This window comes from Monodelphis domestica, chromosome 4, assembly GCF_027887165.1.
Source record: "Monodelphis domestica isolate mMonDom1 chromosome 4, mMonDom1.pri, whole genome shotgun sequence".
NCBI classification, from domain to species: Eukaryota; Metazoa; Chordata; class Mammalia; order Didelphimorphia; family Didelphidae; genus Monodelphis; species Monodelphis domestica.
In genome coordinates this window covers 254,257,758-254,279,316 of record NC_077230.1, presented here as the reverse complement: position 1 = coordinate 254,279,316, position 21,559 = coordinate 254,257,758, and the positions used below count along the sequence as shown (strand labels likewise).

Genomic DNA, 21,559 nt, shown 5'->3' with positions numbered 1-21,559 from the left:
CCACATATCAACTGTTGTAGAGAGTATAAAGATCCCATTCTTCTTGTCCTCTAGGAGGCAGCTTTCCATCTATACTGTTCTCCCCGGTAAATTCAACATGAATTCCAAATTAATAAATTTCTCTTTTTATTTCTAAGCTAAGTTTTGGAGTCTTGCATTCTTGCATAAGGTACCCTTCCTGAACCCAGGGGGTTCACTTCAAGCCCCCCATGACCGTGGTTGTTCCAAGTTCTCTTCCACAAAATGATTAATATGGAAAAGTGTTTTACATGACTACATATGTAAAATCTACATCAGATTGCTTACTGTCTCAAGGAGGGAAGGGAGAGAGAGAATTTGGAACTCAACTTTTTAAAAAAGAATATTTAAATCATTTTTACATATAATTGGGGGTATAAAATATTATTAAAAACAATAAAAGCTTTTCCCATTCATTCACTTATCCAGCCATCTACCCATTGGACACAGAATATTCTGAAAGTTGGCTTCTAAGTCAACTGGTAGAACTGGTGATGCATTTATACTAAACCAAAATATCCATTTGTATAACAATGTTTCTATTTGAGAATAAATACACTCAGCATTCCAATTGGAATTCCAAAAAGACAGCTCCCTTCAGCTAAAGTAGAAGATGGGACAACTCTTACCTCCCACGGACAGGAAAGTGGGAATGAACCCTACACCCTCCTTCCCAGTATCAATGGAAATGGCTTCCTTGCCTTGGAAATGGGGTTCCTGCAAAATAATGAGTTTGGAAGAGGGAAGAGAAAGGCAAGGCCAGCAGCTCATAATTCCTCCATTCTACTCAACAGTCCTATCTACAACATACATGAGCTACTGGTCCTGATGTGGATTGGGATGGGGAAGAGTTAAGAAGCTAGGGAATAGGAAAGAAGAGCTTTCTGTTAGAAGAAAGTTCTGTGAACAATTTTTAATCCCAGTTGGCCCAGTCAGTCCCCTCACCCCCATCCTTTTTCTTTTCTTTTTTCTCTCAGGTCCTGGGGCCAAGCCTTGTTTTCCATTTCACTGCCACCACCTGTTGCTTCCAATCTTGACTTTTGTCCTTCCCTTCTCCCCTCTCTACCTCCAAATTAGAATGGAGCAAAACCTTTCTCATTTTCCCACCGATCTTTCCCCAGAAGAGGGTATACAAAGAGTATGGTTGCATTTCTGAAAGATTTTAAATGGCAGATAGCAATGAATTCACATGCATAGCTGAGTTGTCCAGAAGGAAAATGAGAAAGATATGGATAGGCTTTCATAAATGATTCCCCATCACAGATCACATGTTTATAGTCACACTGTTGTCTTCAGCATGTTGGGGGTTGTTCCTTCTGTGGAGGATGTAAAAAAAAGGAACAAGAATTATACAGATTGAGAAGTCATGGTGGGTAGTAATAAGTATAAATCACCAACAAAAAGATATGTATAACAAATTATTTCTTTTGTGTTTCTATCAATTCTTTCTCTAGAGGTGGACATTTACAAATTATTCTTAAAATATCATTTTATTCTCTTCATTATATTCATTTCATGTAGGTCTTTCCAAGCTTTTTTCTTTTAACCCTTACCTTCTGTTTTAGAATGGATACTACATATTGGTTGCAAGGCAGAAGAGTGTGAAGGGTCACACAATTGGGGTTAAAGGACTTGCACAGGGTCAACACAGCTAGAAAGTGTCTAAAGTCATATTTGAATCCATGACCTCCCAATTCCAGGACTAGTTCTCTATTCATTCAGTCACCTTAGCTGCCCCAATATTGTACATATTTTTAAAAAACAAGTCTGTAGGACCCTGGTAGAATATTTTCTAGAAGGAATATCCACAGGCAAAATTAAATTGTTTTTGTGTAACAAATCTAGTAAAGCTAAGATTGAAAGGGAAACAACTGGGAAAAATATTTCTAGCTAGTCTCTCTGATAAAGCACTCATTCCCAAGATATAGAAGAAGGAATTGATTCAAATTTAAAAAAAAGTTGTCTTCAATTTCTAATTGGTTTAAGGATATGAAAAATGAGTTTTCAGGGGGAAAAAAACCCAGGCTATAGGATTCAATTCAATATAAATGTTTAGTTGGTCCTTCTAGCATCAGATATTATGCAAGTTATTTAAGGCAAGGAGGGTATAAAAAAAAAAAAACTGTTTCCTGTCCTCAAAGGTGTTTGTTTATCTATCAGAGGGGGAATACAACTTGTACACAAGAAAGTAAATACAAAACAAATACAAAGTAAAAGGGAGAGATTGTTAGTCATGGAAATGGTAGACTAGGAGTAAGGGGGCCAGGAGGTGGGTGTATTAGTAAAAGCTTTAACAATGGGGAGGTGTATGCACCTGTATTTCAATTTAATCTGCATTATTAACATTTTCTCCATCATTTCTTTAAATCTAGACAAACAATGGAACAGTAAATGCTGCTCTCCTTGGAGGCACTAATTTTTGAGGTATGAGTACTCACACTTAAAATTTCAGTCAATTCTCCCAGGCAGTTTCAGTGGCACTAGCACCCAGGAAGAGGTGGCATCTAAACTATAATTAAGAATGTTAAAGAGATTTCAGGTGCCTGGTATCTTTTAGGTATAATCAACAAATGGTAATAGGAAAGGAATAAAAAAGAATTCTCTCTTCAAAGAACTGACCATTCTCTTTTCTCTCTGAATTCCTCTAAGACAACAGTGCTAATGAAGGACTTTTCTACACAGATGACTGAACTAACAAGCACCTACATTTCAAAAGACAACCAGACAAGCAGGCTATTCTAGGCATTTGGAGGTGGGGCAAGTCCCAGGCTCTTGGGTGACAAGCACAAGGAGAAGTGAGAGGTGATGATATGGAACAAGGGACTTCCAAATCAGTTCTGAAGCTGGGATAGCCAACATTGGTGGTTAAAAAATCAAGAGTAGTTTATTCTCTGCTCCTTTCCTCTCTTTGCCGTAACATTCCTGGCATTATTTGAAGGAAAGGGGAGGACAATAATACCTAAGAGCAGCTGCAGAAAGAAGAAAGGGAGTTTACGAGGCCACAGAAGGAGTAGTAGAGACAAGAAGTCAGGATATTTTGGTAGGAACCACCTGTAAGAGGTTGGGGGTTGGGGGTCATACCGCACCTTTCCCTGCCAATCACTCCACAGTAGGATAATTAACAAACACAGAAACTAGCAGCCCCTGGATCCTATAGATTCTGAGACAGTCCTAGAGCATTTGAATTTGTTACTGATTAGCCAGAACAGATGTTAGTCCATGGAATTAAGCCAAGACCATTTATTACCGAACATACGTAATTTAAGGTCAAGTTAGTTAAGAAGGTAGTTTAAGATTAAGAAAAGTTAGTACCTCCAGTCAACAAAGTCTATTCATTTCCAAAAGTTACTGAGACTTTGGGGATGGTGGAAAATAATTTGGAACGATATTGTGAATTCCTTGCTTTAGTTTGAAGATATAAAAGTTCGACAGCCAGATTTGTTCATTTCTAGGAAAAAAGAACTAATTTAAGTAATTTCTGGTAAAACAGAAAGATTTTGAAACTGAAATGACAGGAACTCTGAATCAGATCTCCCCATTCTCTGGAATGAGAGAAACAGACAGAAAAAAACTTAATTCTAGCCTTGCTAGCTGATGTAATTTTTTCTACTCAAGCTTTTCAATCAATTAATATTTATTAAGCACCTACTATGTGCCAGACTCTGTGCTAAACACTCTCCTCCCCCTACACTGTTTTTTCATTGGGTTTTCCTGTGTTTGAAATATTCCCCTATCTCCTTCCAATTTTATTTTTCTACTTTCATGTTTTTTCCTTGATCTGTTTTCACTCCCTTATTTTCTTTTAGGAACAGCACCACCATATCTTTTTTTTTTTTTACCACCATATCTTTCTCTAATTTACTTGTTCCTTTTGCTTTAGTATTGCCTTTCTGGCAATTATTACCTGTGTGACTCGATCCCAATTCTGATTCCTCCCCCCAACAGGCACTCAGGGAGTTCTCTACCACTGGAAACCCACTTATACTGGAGGTTTTATCTGAAGGTCAAATAAACAATTCCCAGAATATTAGCTGGGACTTCTAAACTTCCCTTTTAGAATGCTAATCCAGGGATAAGAATTACTTATACAGCTTTTCAACTTTCTTGTTCAAAGGAAAACAAAACTAAGAAAAAAATACTGAAAGAACAGAATATAATTATTAATCAGATAGTACTGAATGAATAGGGAATTAGTAAGATCCCTGAAGAAAGGGACTACTTACTTAGCCAGTAATGTTTGTTGACCAACTCCTTATAAAACTTTCCTACATCTCTCCTTAAGTCAGTTGTGAAGAACAAAAGTCGAATAAGGCTCTCGGGTAGCTAAGTGGCATAATGGATAGTGTCTAGTTGGATTCAGGAAGACACCTTCCGGAGTTCAAATCTGGCCGCAGACACTCCTGGCTGTGACTAAGTAAATCACTTAACTGTAGTTTGCCTCAGTTTTCTCTTCTGTAAAATGAGCTGGAGAAAAAAATGGCAAAGCAGTCTAAGAAAATCCCAAATAGTCATGAAAAGTTGGATATAACTGAAAAAGGCCTGAACCGCAAGGAAGATTCTAAGAAAATGGGCCATTTAGGGCCTTGACACAGATGAGCAAAAATATGTTGCATTGCTGTCATTGTCTTTCTGGTTCCCCGATTCTCTTCGAGCTAATGAAAACAGAGGAGACCCAAGGGAAAACCAGTGGCCAAAACATCCCAAGAACAGAAGGAGAGGGAGTGTGAGAGGGCACATGGCTCCATTTAATTTCTTTTATCAGAAAGCAGCAAGATGCATTCTGTTACAGTGGAATGAGAATAAGCTCTTTAGTCAAAAGCCATGGGTTCAAATCCCACCTCTGGGAACTATTATCTGTATGACTTTAAAGCTACAGCTTCCTCTTCTATAAAACGAGGAGGTTGGACTAGCTGGTCTCTGAAGGCCCTTCATGCTCTAGACACATCTATGATTGTGTGAATTTGAAGGGTGAATGATGGCTGAATTTTGTATGTAAATCAAGGAAAATCTTCTGAACCAGCCCAAAATGTCCTGGCTGTCCAAAATTCTCTGGCTTTGAATGCCCTGCACTGTTACCTTTGGAGAAGAAAGCTTAAACATACACGGACAGACTTCTTACTCAGTTGGACAAACATCCATCACTGCAGATACAAAAAAGACATTAAAAAAACAAAACCTCGCTGGTATAAAAGTATTGAATTTTGTATTTTGATTGCCACATATTCTAAATTGTTCATAGCTCTCCTACTTTCAGAAAGAGCATTAATTAGGTCAATATACTGGTTAGCTTGCTTATATTTCCCCAGAGCATGGCTATAACATAGAATCACTATAATTATTTTTAACTGTACCAAGAATATCAGTCTCCTGGGGAATTTTTAAATTTACCTGTGGAGGTGGCATCGAAAGATCTCATCTGAACAGAGGTGTTACTGAAAAATAGCCCCTACCAAAAAAAGCCAAGAAGCCTCCCCTATGGGGACAACCCTATGCAAAAAGAGGCATTTATAAATTTAACTCACATGGCTTTGCTGACAGGGAGAAGAGTGTTCTATGGACTAGATACGCTTTCTTAATAGAAGCTGAACTGAATACTGAGCTAGTGTGAAAGTAACCTACAGGCATTCTCCATGGGACCAACTGGACCACAGCCTTTTTTCTTACCAATCAGTGACATGGGGCCACAGTGAGAGAATGACTTTATTTTTTGAGGCCTTAATTTCACATCTGCAGAATGAAGGAGGGTGGGGCCAAATGATCTCTATGATCCCTTCTAGCTCTAAATCCATGAATTTCTGAGCTTATTTTCAATGAAATTCTTTATATCCACAGTGTTCTAATTTTGCCAGTGTGATTGCCAGTTACTTGGATGCTAAAAATCAAACTGTGAGCTCCAAAACACACCTTTTAGGTCAGGTCCTCACAGCTCACTCAAAGCAGAGAATTATGCAATTATCTAATTAATATGAGGCAGTCCATATAAATAATTCAAGAAAATGATAATTTTGGAGGGTTGGAATAATCCTAAAACCAACTTTTCTTGGACAAAATTCCAAAAGAAGAAATTCAAACAATCAATAACCATAAGAAAATGGTTTTCTAAATTACTAATAAGATAAATACAAATTGAAACAATGTTGAAGTTCTATCTCATATCTGCCAAACTGTCAAAGATAATAAAAGATCAAGAGTCAATGCTAGAGGATAGGAACTAAGGAAAGACTGACACTTTAATATAGAACTGAAAGTGTTGTGAACTGGTCAAGACTGTTCTAGAAAACAAATTTTCATGGAAAATTACTGAACAATTCATATCCTTTGACCTAGAGAGCTAATATCAGGTAAATGCCCTAAGAATGTCAGTGAAGAGGAAAAAAAGCCCAAATACACCAACATCTTCATTTATCTCAGGCATTTACATAATAGCAAAAAGCTGGAAACAAGTCTTGGTTACAGAGAATTTCATCCCTCATCTTGGTATCATGGTTCATGATACTATCAGATTTGTTCACTATGTTGGTTTTTTTTATTTAAAAATTTTTTTCTTGTCATAAGTGATTTTATGGAAGGTGTTTGTATTAGTATATGCCTGGAATAAAAAAAATAAAAATAAAATATAGTAGGGAGTTGGTTGAAAGCACACTGATCAATTGAAGGCTCAAAGCTCATTTGATAAAATTATAAAACACAAGGTGCAAACAACAGCAACATGAAGATTTTTGCTACTTTTCTTTGTAACTTAAGAGAACCACCTTTTAAAGAAATTATCCTTTCAGACTTTGAGTGGATTTTTTTGTACCTGATAAAGGATGTGAGCCTCGAGTAGCTTGCATCTTTAGTGGGCAATTCGGAAGGCTATAGCAAGTATAAAGAAGGGGACATCATTTTAACGAAATTATAGGCAAGACAGTTATTGATGCTCACTAAAAGAATAACCTACAATGTGGTCTTTAATGGCATTTTAGCCAGTTCTGCAGGCACACTCTCTAAGGAATCATCTCTTCCAGCTGAGATATTTCTGGCAGTCAAGAAGACTGCCCCTCTAGAACAAGGACCAAGTTCTAGAGAAGGTACTGCCCCTTCACTTTTTCTACCAAGGCATAGGCATTGGGAGTAGAATGAAGGGTTCTTCTTTCTCACTCACTTCCATTTCAAATGGTGTCTTGCAATGAATATTCCTCAATCAGTAAAGAGCAGGACCTAGAGAATACAGCTGGGATACAGAGATGTTGTGCCTGGCAATGAGAAGAGATAGACAGCCCAGTGGTGACTGAGATCAGAAGAAAAATCATGAGGACACTAAGAAAAAGAGAAAGAATATCAGGATCTATACTTCCAGAAGTAAGTGTTAATTTGTTCACATATATACTCCATGTATACTTGTTTACTACTATATTCTATCTATGTGCCTACTGTTTCTACTGATGTTACTTATTTTGTTGTTGAATATATGCTCCAAGTTTATGGAAGGACTATTTTGTAGCTACTGTTGTTACTGTGCCATTACAAGGAATATACTCCCCTTGAGCTAATGGAATCAACTGGCTTACTATTAAAAGTAAAGACACCAGTAGGGGCTTCGCATGCTAACAAGGGTTAGGAATATGGATCCAAAGAGTGTCTTAAAATTGGGGCAAGTGAATCTTAGCAACCGTTGGGGGTGGAAGGAGTGGTACAGAGAAAAGTACTACCAACATATTCATTTAAACATCTAAAAATGACTTCCAGGGCTGTTACCAAAACAAAATCAAACAACATTCTTTTTGTTGGTTTCTTTTATTAATTCATTTTTAGGGCCATGAATCTCTCAAACAACTGGAAAGAAGCTTTTTAGTTTTCGCATTTCATCTCTGGTATTACTATCTATTATACTACCCCAAGGTTAACAGAGATGAAACCTTGTGTAAGAAAATTCAAAAACTACAATGTCTTATCATCCATTTAAATGATAAGTTTATTTTCTCAAGAATATTGAAACTGTACCATCTTTTAAGTCTGTAGTAAATGAAAAATAATCACCAAATGCATGTCATATTTGCTATAGAGATATACAACACAAACCCACGCTATGCTTAACTATTTTAAAAAATACCTTAAGAGTAATTTTAATCATCCCTTTCCAGGAGCAGTAAATACATTAGTTGAAGAGTCAAGTCAACACCTCAAAACACTGATGTGTCAGAACTTTCTGAAATTCCAGAAGGAAATTGTAAGATATTGAATATTTACCAAGCTTAGTTACTAAGGTGACCCTATTCTTTTCTTTAAAAAAAAAAGTAAAATCTTATTTTTAGAATTCTAAGGAAAGCCACCAACAGATTTTTCTTAAGACTTTTTAAAAGGAGTTTACTTACTTTCCAACTGAACAGAATAAACTCAAGATAGAAGAATTCTTCTGGCATTAGGGATTGTATAAATAAAAGCATGTCATTTCCCAAAAAAAACATTAGATTTTTTTGAGATATAATATTTTAACATGAAATGCATTCACCAACAATGGTTTTCTTAATTTGGAAAGGAAATTTCTGAAATGACAACCATCTAAATACCATTCAAAACTCACTATAAGTTGACTCTTTAAGTCTACCTTTCTGACCCATCTTCTATTACTTCTTTGGCCTCTGGAACATTTATGCTTCCCAGATATGTCAAGGTGGTCCTGACTCCATGTACTTGCTCCTGCTATTCACTCTCTGCTTAAAATACTTTCTTTCCCACCATCTCCATCTGTTGAAATCCTACCTATCCATCAAAGGCCTAAACCAAATATGATACCTTCCTTAAATCTCAGCCTCAAATTATCTCCTTCTAGTTTTTATTAGGATTCACCTGATATTTGTGAAATGTGCAGATCATAGCAGAATACTAGACTTGGGAGTCTCTGACATTCTCTATTTGTACAACCATGGGCAAGTCACAACTTCTCTTGAGACTCAGTTTCCTGGTACATAAAATTTGAATCACAAGATCAGAGATATAGAGCTGAATGGAACCAGTCTCCAAGTTTGCTCTACGAGATTCCGGGATCTTCATTGTATGGTAGAAATGGGATGGAGAAAGAGGGTGGTATCAGTCAGGCTTAGACTGTACTCCTCTTCCAAATTTTGACTCCTACCAGAAGGGTCAAGAAATCCCAAGACAATCCAGAACTGGAGGACAAATTGTCCTTATATGAGCTGTCCATACCTGATCCACCAGAAGAAGGGAGAGAAATGGGAGAAAGAACAGCCAGAAGCCATAAGGCTAGGCTATTGACCCTCAGTCCAAGTAGTTAAGTGATAGTTGGGTGAAAGGATTTCCTATGTTCACAAGTGATAAAACGACTCTTTCCTAGTTTATTCTTAAGCAGGGTTGATTCCTGGGGAGATGCCCAACAACTCCTATGAGTTGTCTAGGGCTCTTCCTGACTGGGTAAATAAATTCCTCATCCTCTCCTTTATCATTGTGGTGCTGAGCAATGAAATTTGGAACCAGGTAAGAGAGGAGACAATGTCCTATTTCACAGGACTGTGAGCAAAAAGTGCTTGGCAATTCTTAAAGTGGATTAAGCAAATAGTTAAATAAGATCTATCGGCTTTACAGATCTTAAAGAGATGATAGATATGATCCATCCTACCTACCTACCTATCTATCTGTCTTTCCATCTGCCTACCCATCCACCAGTCCATCTGTCCACCCATCTATCTATCTGAGTGATCTCTTATAACATTTGAAAGCACAGACCCATCTTGTTTATCTTTGTATCTCCCCTACCATCTTCAAGATCCTATCCTAGTCCCTAGCACACAAAATCAATTAATCTGCTATACTATAGCCAGGCACTATGGCAGGCACCAGGGATGCAATACCAAACATCGAAAAGTCTCTGCCCTTAAAGAGCTGAGATTCTATGACTGAAAACATGCAATTACACAAGTAAATACAAAAAATATTGGAAAAGTGAACTTTACAAAGGCAGTATGACAACGGATAGAGAACCTGCCTCAAATCCAGCTCTGTCTGACTTCAAATCCCTCCTCTGACCCCATAAAAGTCACTCAAGCTCTTAGTGCCCATCAGCTCTCCAAGATGATGCACTGAAGAGAACCTACTAACCTGCACTGATGGACAGAAGTTCCTCTCCAGAATTTTAGAAGAAATCACAAGTCTGTGTAAAAAACCACAACTGGGGGAGGGGCTGAGCACTAGCAAATGAGACCCAAAAAGGCCGCCTAATAAGAAGCAACTAAATGAATTAAGAGAGACTCCATCATGTAGACCTGAAAAGGGGAAGCATCTGAGACAGATACAACATAGAAAGTTGGAGACAGAATGCCCTATATCAGGAATATCAAGTAGACTGTTTGAAAGGGGTACAGAATGCATGAAGGAAAAAAATGCACAATAAGCCTGCAAAGATAGGCTGGAGCCAAAAGGTTTTAAATGCTCAACAAAATGCTAGAACAAAGGTTTTAAATGCTAAACAGTGGACTTTGTAGTTGACCCTAGAGGCAAGAGAAAAACCAAAGGAGATTATTGCACAGGAAGTGACCTGGGCTTTAGGGATATGGATTTCACAGCTGTTTGCAAGATGGACTTCCTGGAGACTGGAGAGATTTCGACACAGAAAGTCCAATTAGAAGGCTACTGAAATGATTTAGTTAAGCAGTAGTAGGACATGAATAAGGGTAGTGGCTGTGTGAGTGGAGATGGGGAATGAATTCAAGAGATGTGAAGACAGACTCCATCAGCCTTAATGACTGACTGGATTGAAAGTATGAGAGTAAATCAAGAGTTGACTGAGGTTGTAAACTTGAGTAACTAGATGCCCTCATCAGATCTAGGAAAGTCAAGAATTGGGGTGGGCTTTGGTGTGTGGACAGGTGATAAAAAATGGGAGTCTGTTTTGGCCGTGCTGAGTTTTGAAGTGCAAAGAGGACATTCAGAAGCTGGTAATGTGGGACTAGCATTCAGATGAGAGAGAGATTAGAGACAAAAAAAGCTGGAATATGGTCCTGGGAATCAAGATGGTAGAGAAATAAAGAAAAGGTTTCCAAGGACAGAATCCTCAGGGTAAACCCACCTGAAAGGAGGTCAAAGATCCAACAAAAGTCACAGAGAAAGACTGGTGAGACAGGGAGAAGAATGAAGAGTACAATGTCAAGAAAACCCAGAGAAAAGGCAGTATCCTGGGGAAGAGGGTGATCAACAGTGTCAAAAGACAAAGATTTAAAAAAAGGGATGAAAACTGAGCAAAGATCATGAGATATAGTAACCAAAGAGATCACAGATCAAAAAAATTTAGAAATGGAAAAAATATTGGAAGCCATTGAATTCAACCCTCTCATTTACAAATGAAGTAAACTAAAGCCCTGAGAGGTTAAGTAAAATGGAATTGGAACAGGAATCTTCCTGATTCCAAGCCCAGAGTCCTGTCCACTACACCATGCTTTGTTTGAGTGAATGTTTGTTGAGTGAAAAAGTGCCTTCCCATTTTCCTGACAGAAATCCATTTACTCCCAAGCATCCTAGGACAGAATGGATCATGGTACTCACACTCTAAAAAGCCCTTTAAATGCAGGATGAGCTATCCACCATTGTCCCTCTAATTCCATTAAAATCTTGCAAAACAGAAAGATACCTTCGCTTCTGATTTTGGGGAGAAGCCCAGGCATAAAGAAGCAGAGGAAGGGCTTTTAATTTTTCTTTAGGAACATTGTTAATTAGTGTTTTTATTAGTTCTTTTAAAATGATACCATGTGAGAAACCCAAGTCCAAAAGACAGTTTCTGAGGGAGTGACTCAATTGGTAATGGAACCTTTATGTAATGCAATATTTAAATTTCAATAGATTCTATTAGGTAAAAGTAACCAATATACTAATTTCCTCCTATTGGCAAAATTTAAGTAGAATCATAAAAAATACAAAATTAAGGGCCAAGAGCCTCAGAGAGTTCTAACAGATAGAACTATAATTTGCTGACTGGAGGGAGATATTGTGAAATTACAGTCTAAAGATATAATGGTTACTGGCTACACATTTATAGCTGATAATCAAAATAAATGGAGTTTATATATGTCAAAATGCCATTCCCTCAAACTTCAAATTCTAGCTCTAAACAGGCCTAAGAATGGCAGTAAGATGGGAAAAGTGTGCCTTACTAAGAAAAGATTCCCTACAAATGCCCTTTAGATATCTGTCAGAATAACCCTTCCCATACTCAGCATACCTTATTTTCATTGTAGAAATCTGAAAGGTTTCTATGATGCTATTATATATTAACAGCTAATATTTACATGGATTAAGGTTTACAAAATGCTTTCCTCGAAACAACCCTGAGATAAGTGGCATATTTTTATCCATATTTTACAGATGAGAAAATTGAGGTAAAAGGTGAAATGATTTGCCCTGAATCATATAATTAGCTATCCAGCACTGACTCACCAGTTAGTCTGGATCTTCATGTTCACAAAATTTTGTAAGCACATTTAATTTATAAGAAAAAGGAGCACTGTCTTGAAGATACCTATCAAGTGTCTTGTACGTAACCAGCATTTAAAAGATATTTGCTACTGTATACATTAATTAGGTAATACAATATTTTTATCAGATAATATCGCACAAGCCTGTTCAACCCTGACTCTGGGATATTTCCAAAAACCAAATCCACCTTCAGAGGACAATTTGGCACTATATGATCAAAGAACCATAGAACCTGAGCTGAAAGGGGTCTTTAGAGGTGGTCTACTTCAAACACACTTATTTTACAGATGAAACTGAGGCCCAGAGAAATAAAACTTAAGGTCATTCAAATAGTAATTAGGAGGATCTGGATATGAATCCAGGTTTTCTGACCCCAATTCTACTGAGACTCTTCAAAGGAACATTCTACCAATTGTGTAGGTATAAGAATATAAAAAAATAGGCATCAATATACATTTATTAAGCACCTACTATGTTCTGGGCACTCCAGTCACTTTAAAGCAGAATTTAGAGCCTCATGTGATCTTTTTAAACCAACCTCATTGATGGAGGAAAACACTTGACTTTCAGAGAAAAGGATCTTTCCCAAAATCATACAGTAAGTCAGTGCCAAAACTCATTTTCAAACCAGGTCTCCTGAATCTTACATTCAGGGCTCTTTCAATTATACAATAAAAATGATCATCATTAGACATTACTGTTAAGAGTGGAAAGGGATCATTCATTTTACAGAGGGGAAAATGAAGCCCAGAAAAAGCCTACTAAATCCTACTCACCTGCTAATGATGATCTTTGGATGAAGTCACATAATAAGACTGAAGTCTTCTATAAATTTGCTCTATACAATTTCACTGGTTCCTCCCTTCTCTGAAAAATTCTAAATTTTTTGCCTTCATGATTTACTCCTTATGAAACTTCCTGCAATGACCATTAGAAAACCTCTCAATCCACCCACACCACCCATTCCCAGATGCCTCTCAAGCAGAGGCCTCCTACTTCACCAAGAAAATTAAAGCGGTGCATTGTGGAGGAAGGAAGGAAAGAGAAGGCTGGAAGAACAGAGCCAGCTGCCCAAGCGTCATTTCCCCATGCCAAAAGACTCAAGAAGGAAAATAATGAACCGGTTTTCATAGTAAGCAAGGACCAAGGCCTACCATCTTTTACTGGTTACATTGGAAAAATAATCAAAAGCTTCAGGTTGAAAAATTGCAAATCCTTTCTGCTCTCTTGTCAAGTTGTCCTGGAGTGGAGGAAGTAATGGAGTGGAGCATCTTATATGTTCACTAGAAAGACAGCTTGGTAAAACTTCCATGGGCCAAGTTCAAGGGCAGACCTTCAAAGGGACCATAAATGGCCACTCTCTCTCTTTTTGCTATGGCCTAAAGACACCTGAAGGCCTCAAGGACTGGGTCAGAAAAGTTTCTTTTGCCTTGGATCCCTCTTACCTTGCTCCCATTTCCCCAGAGACTTATACAAATTAAAATGGGGAGGCCTTCTATGAGTTCAAATGTGAAATGATAAAAGGTTCATTATCTTTTAAATTGGCCTGTCTGGCATTTTTGTGAAAAATCATCTAATTCGCTAAACCCATTATCACCTACTAGGACTGGGTCTCATATTCCTTATTCTTGGAATAGGTGATTTCTAAGGTTCCTTCTGCCTGTAAAGTACTTATGACTCCTAAGGTTGGCCAATGTGTCTAACTGCACTGCAAAAAAAAAAAAAGGAATTCCATCCCAGACCCCTTCTTTAACTCTTTAAGTTTATAGTTTTAAATACATCTACTGATATAGATACAAATATACCCAGAAGAGAGACAGCAAAAATCAAAATGTGGAGAGAAAGGAAGGGAAGGAGGGAACACTAGCATCTGAACCTGGAAGGAAGGAAAAATTTTCAAAGTCACAGATATGAAAGAAGGCCATGTCAAACATAGGAGATGGTATAACATAAACAATCGTAGAGATGCAGTTTAAGCAAGGCAAGATCAATGAACTATAAATTAGCTGAGCTGAAATGTGTTATGCAATGAGTAACAGTGTGAAATAAGATTGGAAAAGCAGACTGAGATCCTTGAAGGACACTGAATGCCAGTGGTAAATGTTTGCTTATCAATTAGAACAAATTTATGCAAAAGTCTTAGAAGACTCCCAAAGTAACTGCTTCTAAGGGGGCAGCACTTCTCTGGATTTATGGCTTCCTTTTTGTTTTGTTTTATTTGTCAAATCAGTCATACCTTTTAGCCACACCTTCTAGAGTGAGTTTACAGAGAACTATGTAAAAGTGTTATTAAGTACTTTTTGGAAGCTTAAAAAAAATAAATGCGAGAAAGAACCTGAAAGATGAATATTCTTCATTATACCACTTAATATTTCATGCAGGACGTGAGATATTCCAGCACTCAATGTCAGTAGTTATCACCCTTGGAAATGGCCAGTGTCTTTATGGCCCTTAAGTGAAAGTGAGTGCTGATTTAGAGATGGAACATGACAACATGTTTAGAAAGAATGAAAAGTATATGCTATGGGGCCAAACAAATGGAAAGCAGAAGTTCTTACTTAGATGAGGAAGAGCATGACTGCAGAAATGGCACAAATGTTTACTTTTACACCAAATTGACAGAGATCTTGAGTATTCAGAAGTCCTGATTCTAGACAATGTTGCACAACAAATGGAGCAATTTTTCTTTTAAATGATTAAGCACTTAATCAGTTAAATAAAAAAGTATGAAGGATCTGGCCAAGGTTAACAATAAACGAGAACCTTACTTTAAGTGATCCAGGTCTATCAATTGCCAGTTACCAGCCAAATTCAGACAAATCGTCCATTTTGTCTGATTCACTGAGATAATTTGAGCAAAGGCAGGTGTTTCAACTAAACTGTCTTGGCAATTTTGCAAGCTCTTCTCTCCACTCAACTTTGGCTGGGTAGAACTAGAACTAGCATGAATGTAAACAAAAAATGTTGAAGACTGACTAGACTAGAAGGTCTAGGCATTTACATCAAAACATTAGAGTTCACTTATTTCAAAGTAGTTTTTGTTAGCTTGCTGATCAAGAGGCACTGCATTTGGGTTAGATGACTCATTCCCCAGTAATCAGAAGTCCTATACTAGTTGGCAAAGAGTAACAGAATTTGCAAGTAGAACTGGATAGCAACACAGGACTGCAGTACCCCCCAAACAATAAACAGGAAATGGACAAAAATCTTCAAAGAACAACAAAACAACAACACAAACGGTGGAGAGATAACAAAATGAATTGGGCTCAGATTTTCACCGTCCTCAGGAATATTTTTCATTAATTCAGGATTGTAGTCATATAAGAAAAAAATTCACAACAGCAACCCCCTCCCCCCAAGACAAGATGTCCGTGTGGTGTACACAAGCAGGAAACAACTTTTTCTTAACTACGATGATGAAAAGGTGTCTGGGAGTATTGTTACACAGCAGTTTTCCAGACTCCTAAAATCTCGCTTTTAAAGTGAATTATTTTTCTTCACGCTTGGCCTTCTGATTCCTTAAAACTGTAAATGGCTTGGCTCGTTATTACTTACTGAGAAAAATAAAAACTGTAGAGATGGAGAACCTAATCCTTACTCGCACATCATAAAACTGGGCAAGCAACACGTTTAGCTTTTCCAACCTACTTCATCATTTCGTTTCCAAATGTGCGCCTTCGACAAATCCTCCAGCAAACACTAACTGGGATCAAATGCTACAACTTTGATCACATACATCTGCTCCCCAAACCTCGAATCTCATCAACGAAAACCCCCACCACCTTTGCAGGATTAAGGACGAGCCACACAGCCCAGCCTGGTACAATTCATCAACAAATGGCTTAAGTTGAAGGTCCGACTGGTCCTTTCCGAACCCCAATTTCCATCCTCTACTACAACACTCTCCCGGTTCCCAGTTTTGCACTCTCGAGTTAGGGTACGGCTAGCAGCGGTGCCCAGGAACACCACCAGATGCCGAACTTGCTCGAAAAACTTAAGAGCCAACTTTAGGCTGGCGGGATGTCCCCGGGGAAGGCTCTAGCTGTTTAGGGGTCCCCGGGGCTCCGCGTTTTAAGGGTTGCTCTACTTACTCAGGTATTGGCTGTGAGCAGCTTCCAAAAGGAGCAGCACCTGCAGCGCAACCACGAGCAAGGGAGCCGAAGTCGCTACGGCGGAGAGTCTCATTGTTCCGAGGCAGGCCAGCCGGCCGGTCGTGAAGGGAACAGAGAGTGGCGCGGGATCTGCGTGGAGCCTGCGGCCAACGCCAGTCCTCGCTCCCCAGGCGCTGAGCAGAGCCCGCAACGTGGACCTTTCCGCCTCTCCTGCGCGCTGCGCTGGCTCCGCGCTAGCTGCCTGGCTCGCTCGCTCGCTCGGCGCTCCCTCCGGATGACCAAATAGGGTCCAAGAGCCCCAGAGCCGGGAAGGGGGCGGGTAACGAGATCAGCCGGAGAACCTGCGGAGGGCGGGCGGGGAGGACGAGATGGACGCGGGGCGGAGCGCAGCGCTGCGGGGGCCCAGCGCGCAATACTGGGCGTGGTGAAAGCAGGCTCCTCCGCTTCCCTGCGGAGGCAGGCTTCGAGCTCGCGAACGTGGATCGAGGAGCCTGGAGCCACCGGTGTTTGATTGCTCGCATTCATGTATGCTTACATGCGAACGGTTTCCCTTCTTTTCCGAAATGGCCATTTTCGCTAGTTTAGATAAAAATCAACGTAGTTTTCTTGCGCGTGGCCCGAGCTCGGCCGACTCGGAGCGCTCTGAGGAAGAGGAAGTCTTTGAAAAGTAGTTTTCACTAGGACTCACTTTGGGGTGGGGGAGTGTTTGAGAGGTGTGCAATAAAAAGTGAGAAAACAAAAGTTGCAAGAATAGATGGGAAAAAAATAGGAACTGGTACAATTGCCCATCTACATCCCTCTCGGGGTGTAGGTTGGGTCTTGGAAATCATGGTTGTTTCTCTGGTTGTAGACTGTGCTTTATTTTTTTACAGAAAAAACTCAAAACTTTTGCATTAACAACAATACATTTTCAGTTTTGTATACGGTGATCCTTGAAGTTTAAAAGTCTCTGGGGGGGATGCCCCCAACTTCTTTAACCCCACCCCAACTCTAGGAAAAACAGACTTGTTCCTTTATATTTGGATAAGGAACAAGCTTTTATTGTATAAAATTTGGGGGAATTCAGTAGCAAAACAAAAGAAGCTGGATGTTCTTAGGCAGAACCCCTTCCTTTTTCTTTCTTCCTCTGTATCTATGGGATCTTGTGGAACCAGCACAGCCAGGAATCGGTTCCATTGCCCTACTCATTTTCCCAAAATCTACATTTTATTTCCACACACTGAAAATTGAGATGATCCATATTGACTGCCCAAAGCTGGACAGGATCCCAGATCCAGTTCCAGTTTTGGATTGGCAAGGAAAAAAGGTCTGAAAACATGCATACATCTGCAGCTGGGGGTGGGAGTAAGGGCAACTAGTGCTTTTATTAAACCCCTTGAAATTGGAAATTAGTGATCTGGAATAGTTGTACATCAACATGTTATGGGAGACCTAGGAAAATACCTCTGAGTCCAGAAGAAAGGCAGTCTTGCTGTGGGAATGCAATCTGGAGTCCAATGTCATCTCAGAATTTGCCTGGAGTTCCTCAACCTCACGAATATATTTATTACTTTTCACTGTGCAGTCCTTGTCTTAAAACCTGTTTGCAATATTTTTTTATATGATCCATGATTTCATCAGTGCAGGGAAATCATCCAGACTTTTCTTGAACAACGAAAATCACCTTTTCTGCAATTTAGAATATCTGGGGGGCACTAAAAGGTTAAAAAACGTGCCCAGATTCACATAAGTAGATTGTATCAAAAAATCTCAGCCCCTGAACCCTGGTCTTTTAGTCTCTTAAGATCATTCTCTAGACACTGTATCATTCTGCCTTTCTTTAAAGGTACACATTATCCTCACTAAAGTCCTCAGATACCTCATTGTGCAGGTGATCCTGGGGGCTAGAAGACTATGTTAGCATGAGACAGGCTCTGGCAGGTTCTCTCAAACAGGTTTTCCCTTCAGGTGTGGGTTGGGAGCTGGAATGTCTTGTGGGAGGAACCTCAAGGAGGTTGGTGTCACTGCATCACAGAGTACCTCATGTGGAGGGAATAAGGTATAAGAAGAATGGAAAGATAAGAGAGGGTCAGGCTAGGAAGGCTTTAAAACTCAAGAGAATTTTTTATTTTATACTTAAGGTAATAAGAGATCTACTGAAATTTATTGATAGAGCAATAATATAGTCAGACCTGTATTTTAAGATCAATTTGACAGCTTAGTGGAGGATGGTCTAGAATGGGAATAGAGACTAAATAGCAAGTTTTTTGCAAGTAATCCAAAGTGGTGGCAGTGCCAAAGAAGAGAAGTGAGCATATACAAGAGATGTCAGAATGGTAGAAATGAAAACATTTGGCAACTGACAGGATGTTGGGGTGGGTGATAGTGAGGTGTCTCAGGGAGGATGCCTTGGAAACTTCAGTGTTTTGGCTAATAGGCCTTCATTCCTCTTCAGGCTGTACTCTTGACTCTGGACTTTCCCAATTATGTCACAGAACCTTTTCAATCTGAAAGTTCACCTCAAGACTCTCACACTGGAAATACTCTCAATTCCTGCATTCTTCTAATTGTCTGGTTCCTCCCAAAGCTTCCATTTTAAGGAGGACCATGTCCTTATTCCTCTCCAGGCCCCACTCCTGCTTGGTTATTCTTTCCCTAGTTCTGGGGAAAGTACTCCTTACTTTTCTACTCCCCTGCCCCCTTTTTAATGTCTTCTTTTATCAATAGAATATAAGTACCTTCAGTGCTGGGCCAGTTAATCTTTCTGCTTGTGTTTGTATTCCCAGTACATAGCACAATGCCTGGCACATTGTAAGCACTTAATAGATGCTTTTGGCTTTACTCAGTGGATAGGGATACCCGAGAGAAACAGATAAATTAGGAACTGGGAAGTGTTTGATGGGAAGGATAATGAATTCAATTGTGGATATGTTGAGTTTAAAATTCTATGGGATATCTAGTTCAAGATGTCTAATTTGGATATTTAATACTGGAAGTTGAGAAAGTTGTTAGGGCTACACAGGTAGATCTGAGAGTCATCTTCAGAGGGATGACAATTGGAGAAGAAGCAGAACTTATTTTTCTGAAAATAGCCTACAATTGCAGAGAATTTTTTTTTTTTATCCTGGTACTTCTTTAGATGCTGAGCAACATATGGTACCTTAAGTTCAATGGAATGCAGACTGTTGCATTGAAGAAAACAATCTGAATGTTTGAAGGGAGTTGGAAAGAGAGAATAGGACAATATCCCCTGGAGATGAAAGAAAGGAAGGAAGAAAGACACTGCTCTGTTACTTCTCTCTATTATCTCCTCTGGAATCTCTGCTTTCTTCAGATACCCTCCCCCTACTTATTCCAGTTGGATATTTGTTTTCTGCCTAGTTTGAAGAGTCTGCACAAGAGAAGACCTAGGCATATATTATATTAGTTGTGAAGATTGACATATGGAAGAGGGACTAGATTTGCTATATTTTATTGCAGTTGATGGAACAAAGAAATGGTGGAAGTTCAGAAGAGACATATTTAGGCTTGATGTTGAGAAAAACTTAACATTGTTATCCCAAAGTAGATTTCAAGGGCTTAGGTCCTCCCCTTTTTAAGTGTCTTTAGTCAAAGGTTAGGTTACTATTAGTTCTCTATGTTATAGCATGGAGAGATTCTTGCTTAGAGATGGATTGAACCAGACAGCTGAGGTCATAGGATGATAAATTTAATAGTAAAAGTGACTGTAGAGGCCACTCTAATTTAAAAAAATGAACCAACAAATTATCAAGCATTCTTTTTTTTCTTTCCCATTTCCCACCCACTAAATAGGAAGGAAGGAAGAAAGGAAGAGCCCTTTATATTACACAAGCATAGTTAAGCAAAACATTTTTACAGTGGTCAAATCTAAAAATTAATTTCTTGTTCTCCATAATAATATGTTATTTCTCTGCCAGGAGATAGGTAGTTTTCTTCTCCAATCTTCTAAATTATAGTTGATCATTAAGTTGATCAGTTATTAAGCTTTTCAAAATTATTCATTTAAAAATATTTCTATATAATATAAATTATTCTGGTTCAGTTCATTTCATTCTGCATGTCTTTCTAAGTCTCTTTGAAATAATCTTTTCTCCTCTCATTTCTTACAGAAAAATAACATTCTATTACATGTCTATTCCACAATTTGTTCAGTTGTTTCATAATTAATAGACATAGCCTTATTTTCCATTTTTTCTAAAAAGTGCTTCTAGAAATATTTTTTTATATACATAGAACCTTTCCTCCTCTCTTTAATTTCTTTGAGGTATAGGCTGAGAAGTGGCACAACTGGGTCAAAGGACATGTACTGTTTAGTGACTTTTTGTGCCATTCCAAATTATATTAGAGAATGATTTGACCTATTCACAATTCCACCAATGGTAGAGATTTTGAAAGATTTCTTTATATCATTTGGCAAATGAGGAAACAGAGTTCCATTGTCCAGTGTCATAAAGATCCCTACCAAACCTAAAATTCTGTGCCTCTTTGGCATGATTTAAAAGTGAATCCATTTCCAGACAATGTGTGGGAGAAGCCTGCCTCATGTTATTACTACAGGTTAGAGGTTAAAAAAAAATGTAGGATTAGTCTTCATGTCATTTAGAGTCCTTAGTAATTTCAGACATATTGAATGAAAAAGGGCCAGAGAGAAGAGGACTAGGCCCTCTTGTTGTTCACAGATAATTATACCTCAGCTGTCACAAATTAGTCTATGGGATATTTTCATGAGTAAAAATTCAAAGTCAGCTCAGTCATAGAGGTTTTAAGCAGCAAATGGCCTGAGGCAGCTGAAAGATATAAGAATGTATGTTTGGCATGGGGGCCATTTCCCCATTTGTGCCAAATTTTAGTCAGAATTCTTATTACAACAGGTTGAGAATGTTTTAAGTGGTATTAGGGTCTTTCCAGGAAGAACAGATCACTGCCATTTAGAAAGTGGCTTTTTTACAGATAGCTTTTGTTCTTAG

At 38.6% G+C, this 21,559-nt stretch overlaps 1 protein-coding gene across 1 annotated transcript in view; it reads right to left on the bottom strand.

The window, feature by feature from the left end:
• TMEM123 (transmembrane protein 123) overlaps window positions 1–17,152 on the bottom strand; it is a 66,508-nt gene extending 49,356 nt beyond the window's left edge. Inside the window, exon 1 of the mRNA XM_007494973.3 lies at window positions 16,572–17,152. Coding sequence (XP_007495035.2) covers window positions 16,572–16,665 — 94 coding nt within the window. The 5' untranslated portion in view covers window positions 16,666–17,152. The remainder of the gene's footprint in view (window positions 1–16,571) is intronic.
• Window positions 17,153–21,559: the final 4,407 nt, after the last annotated feature.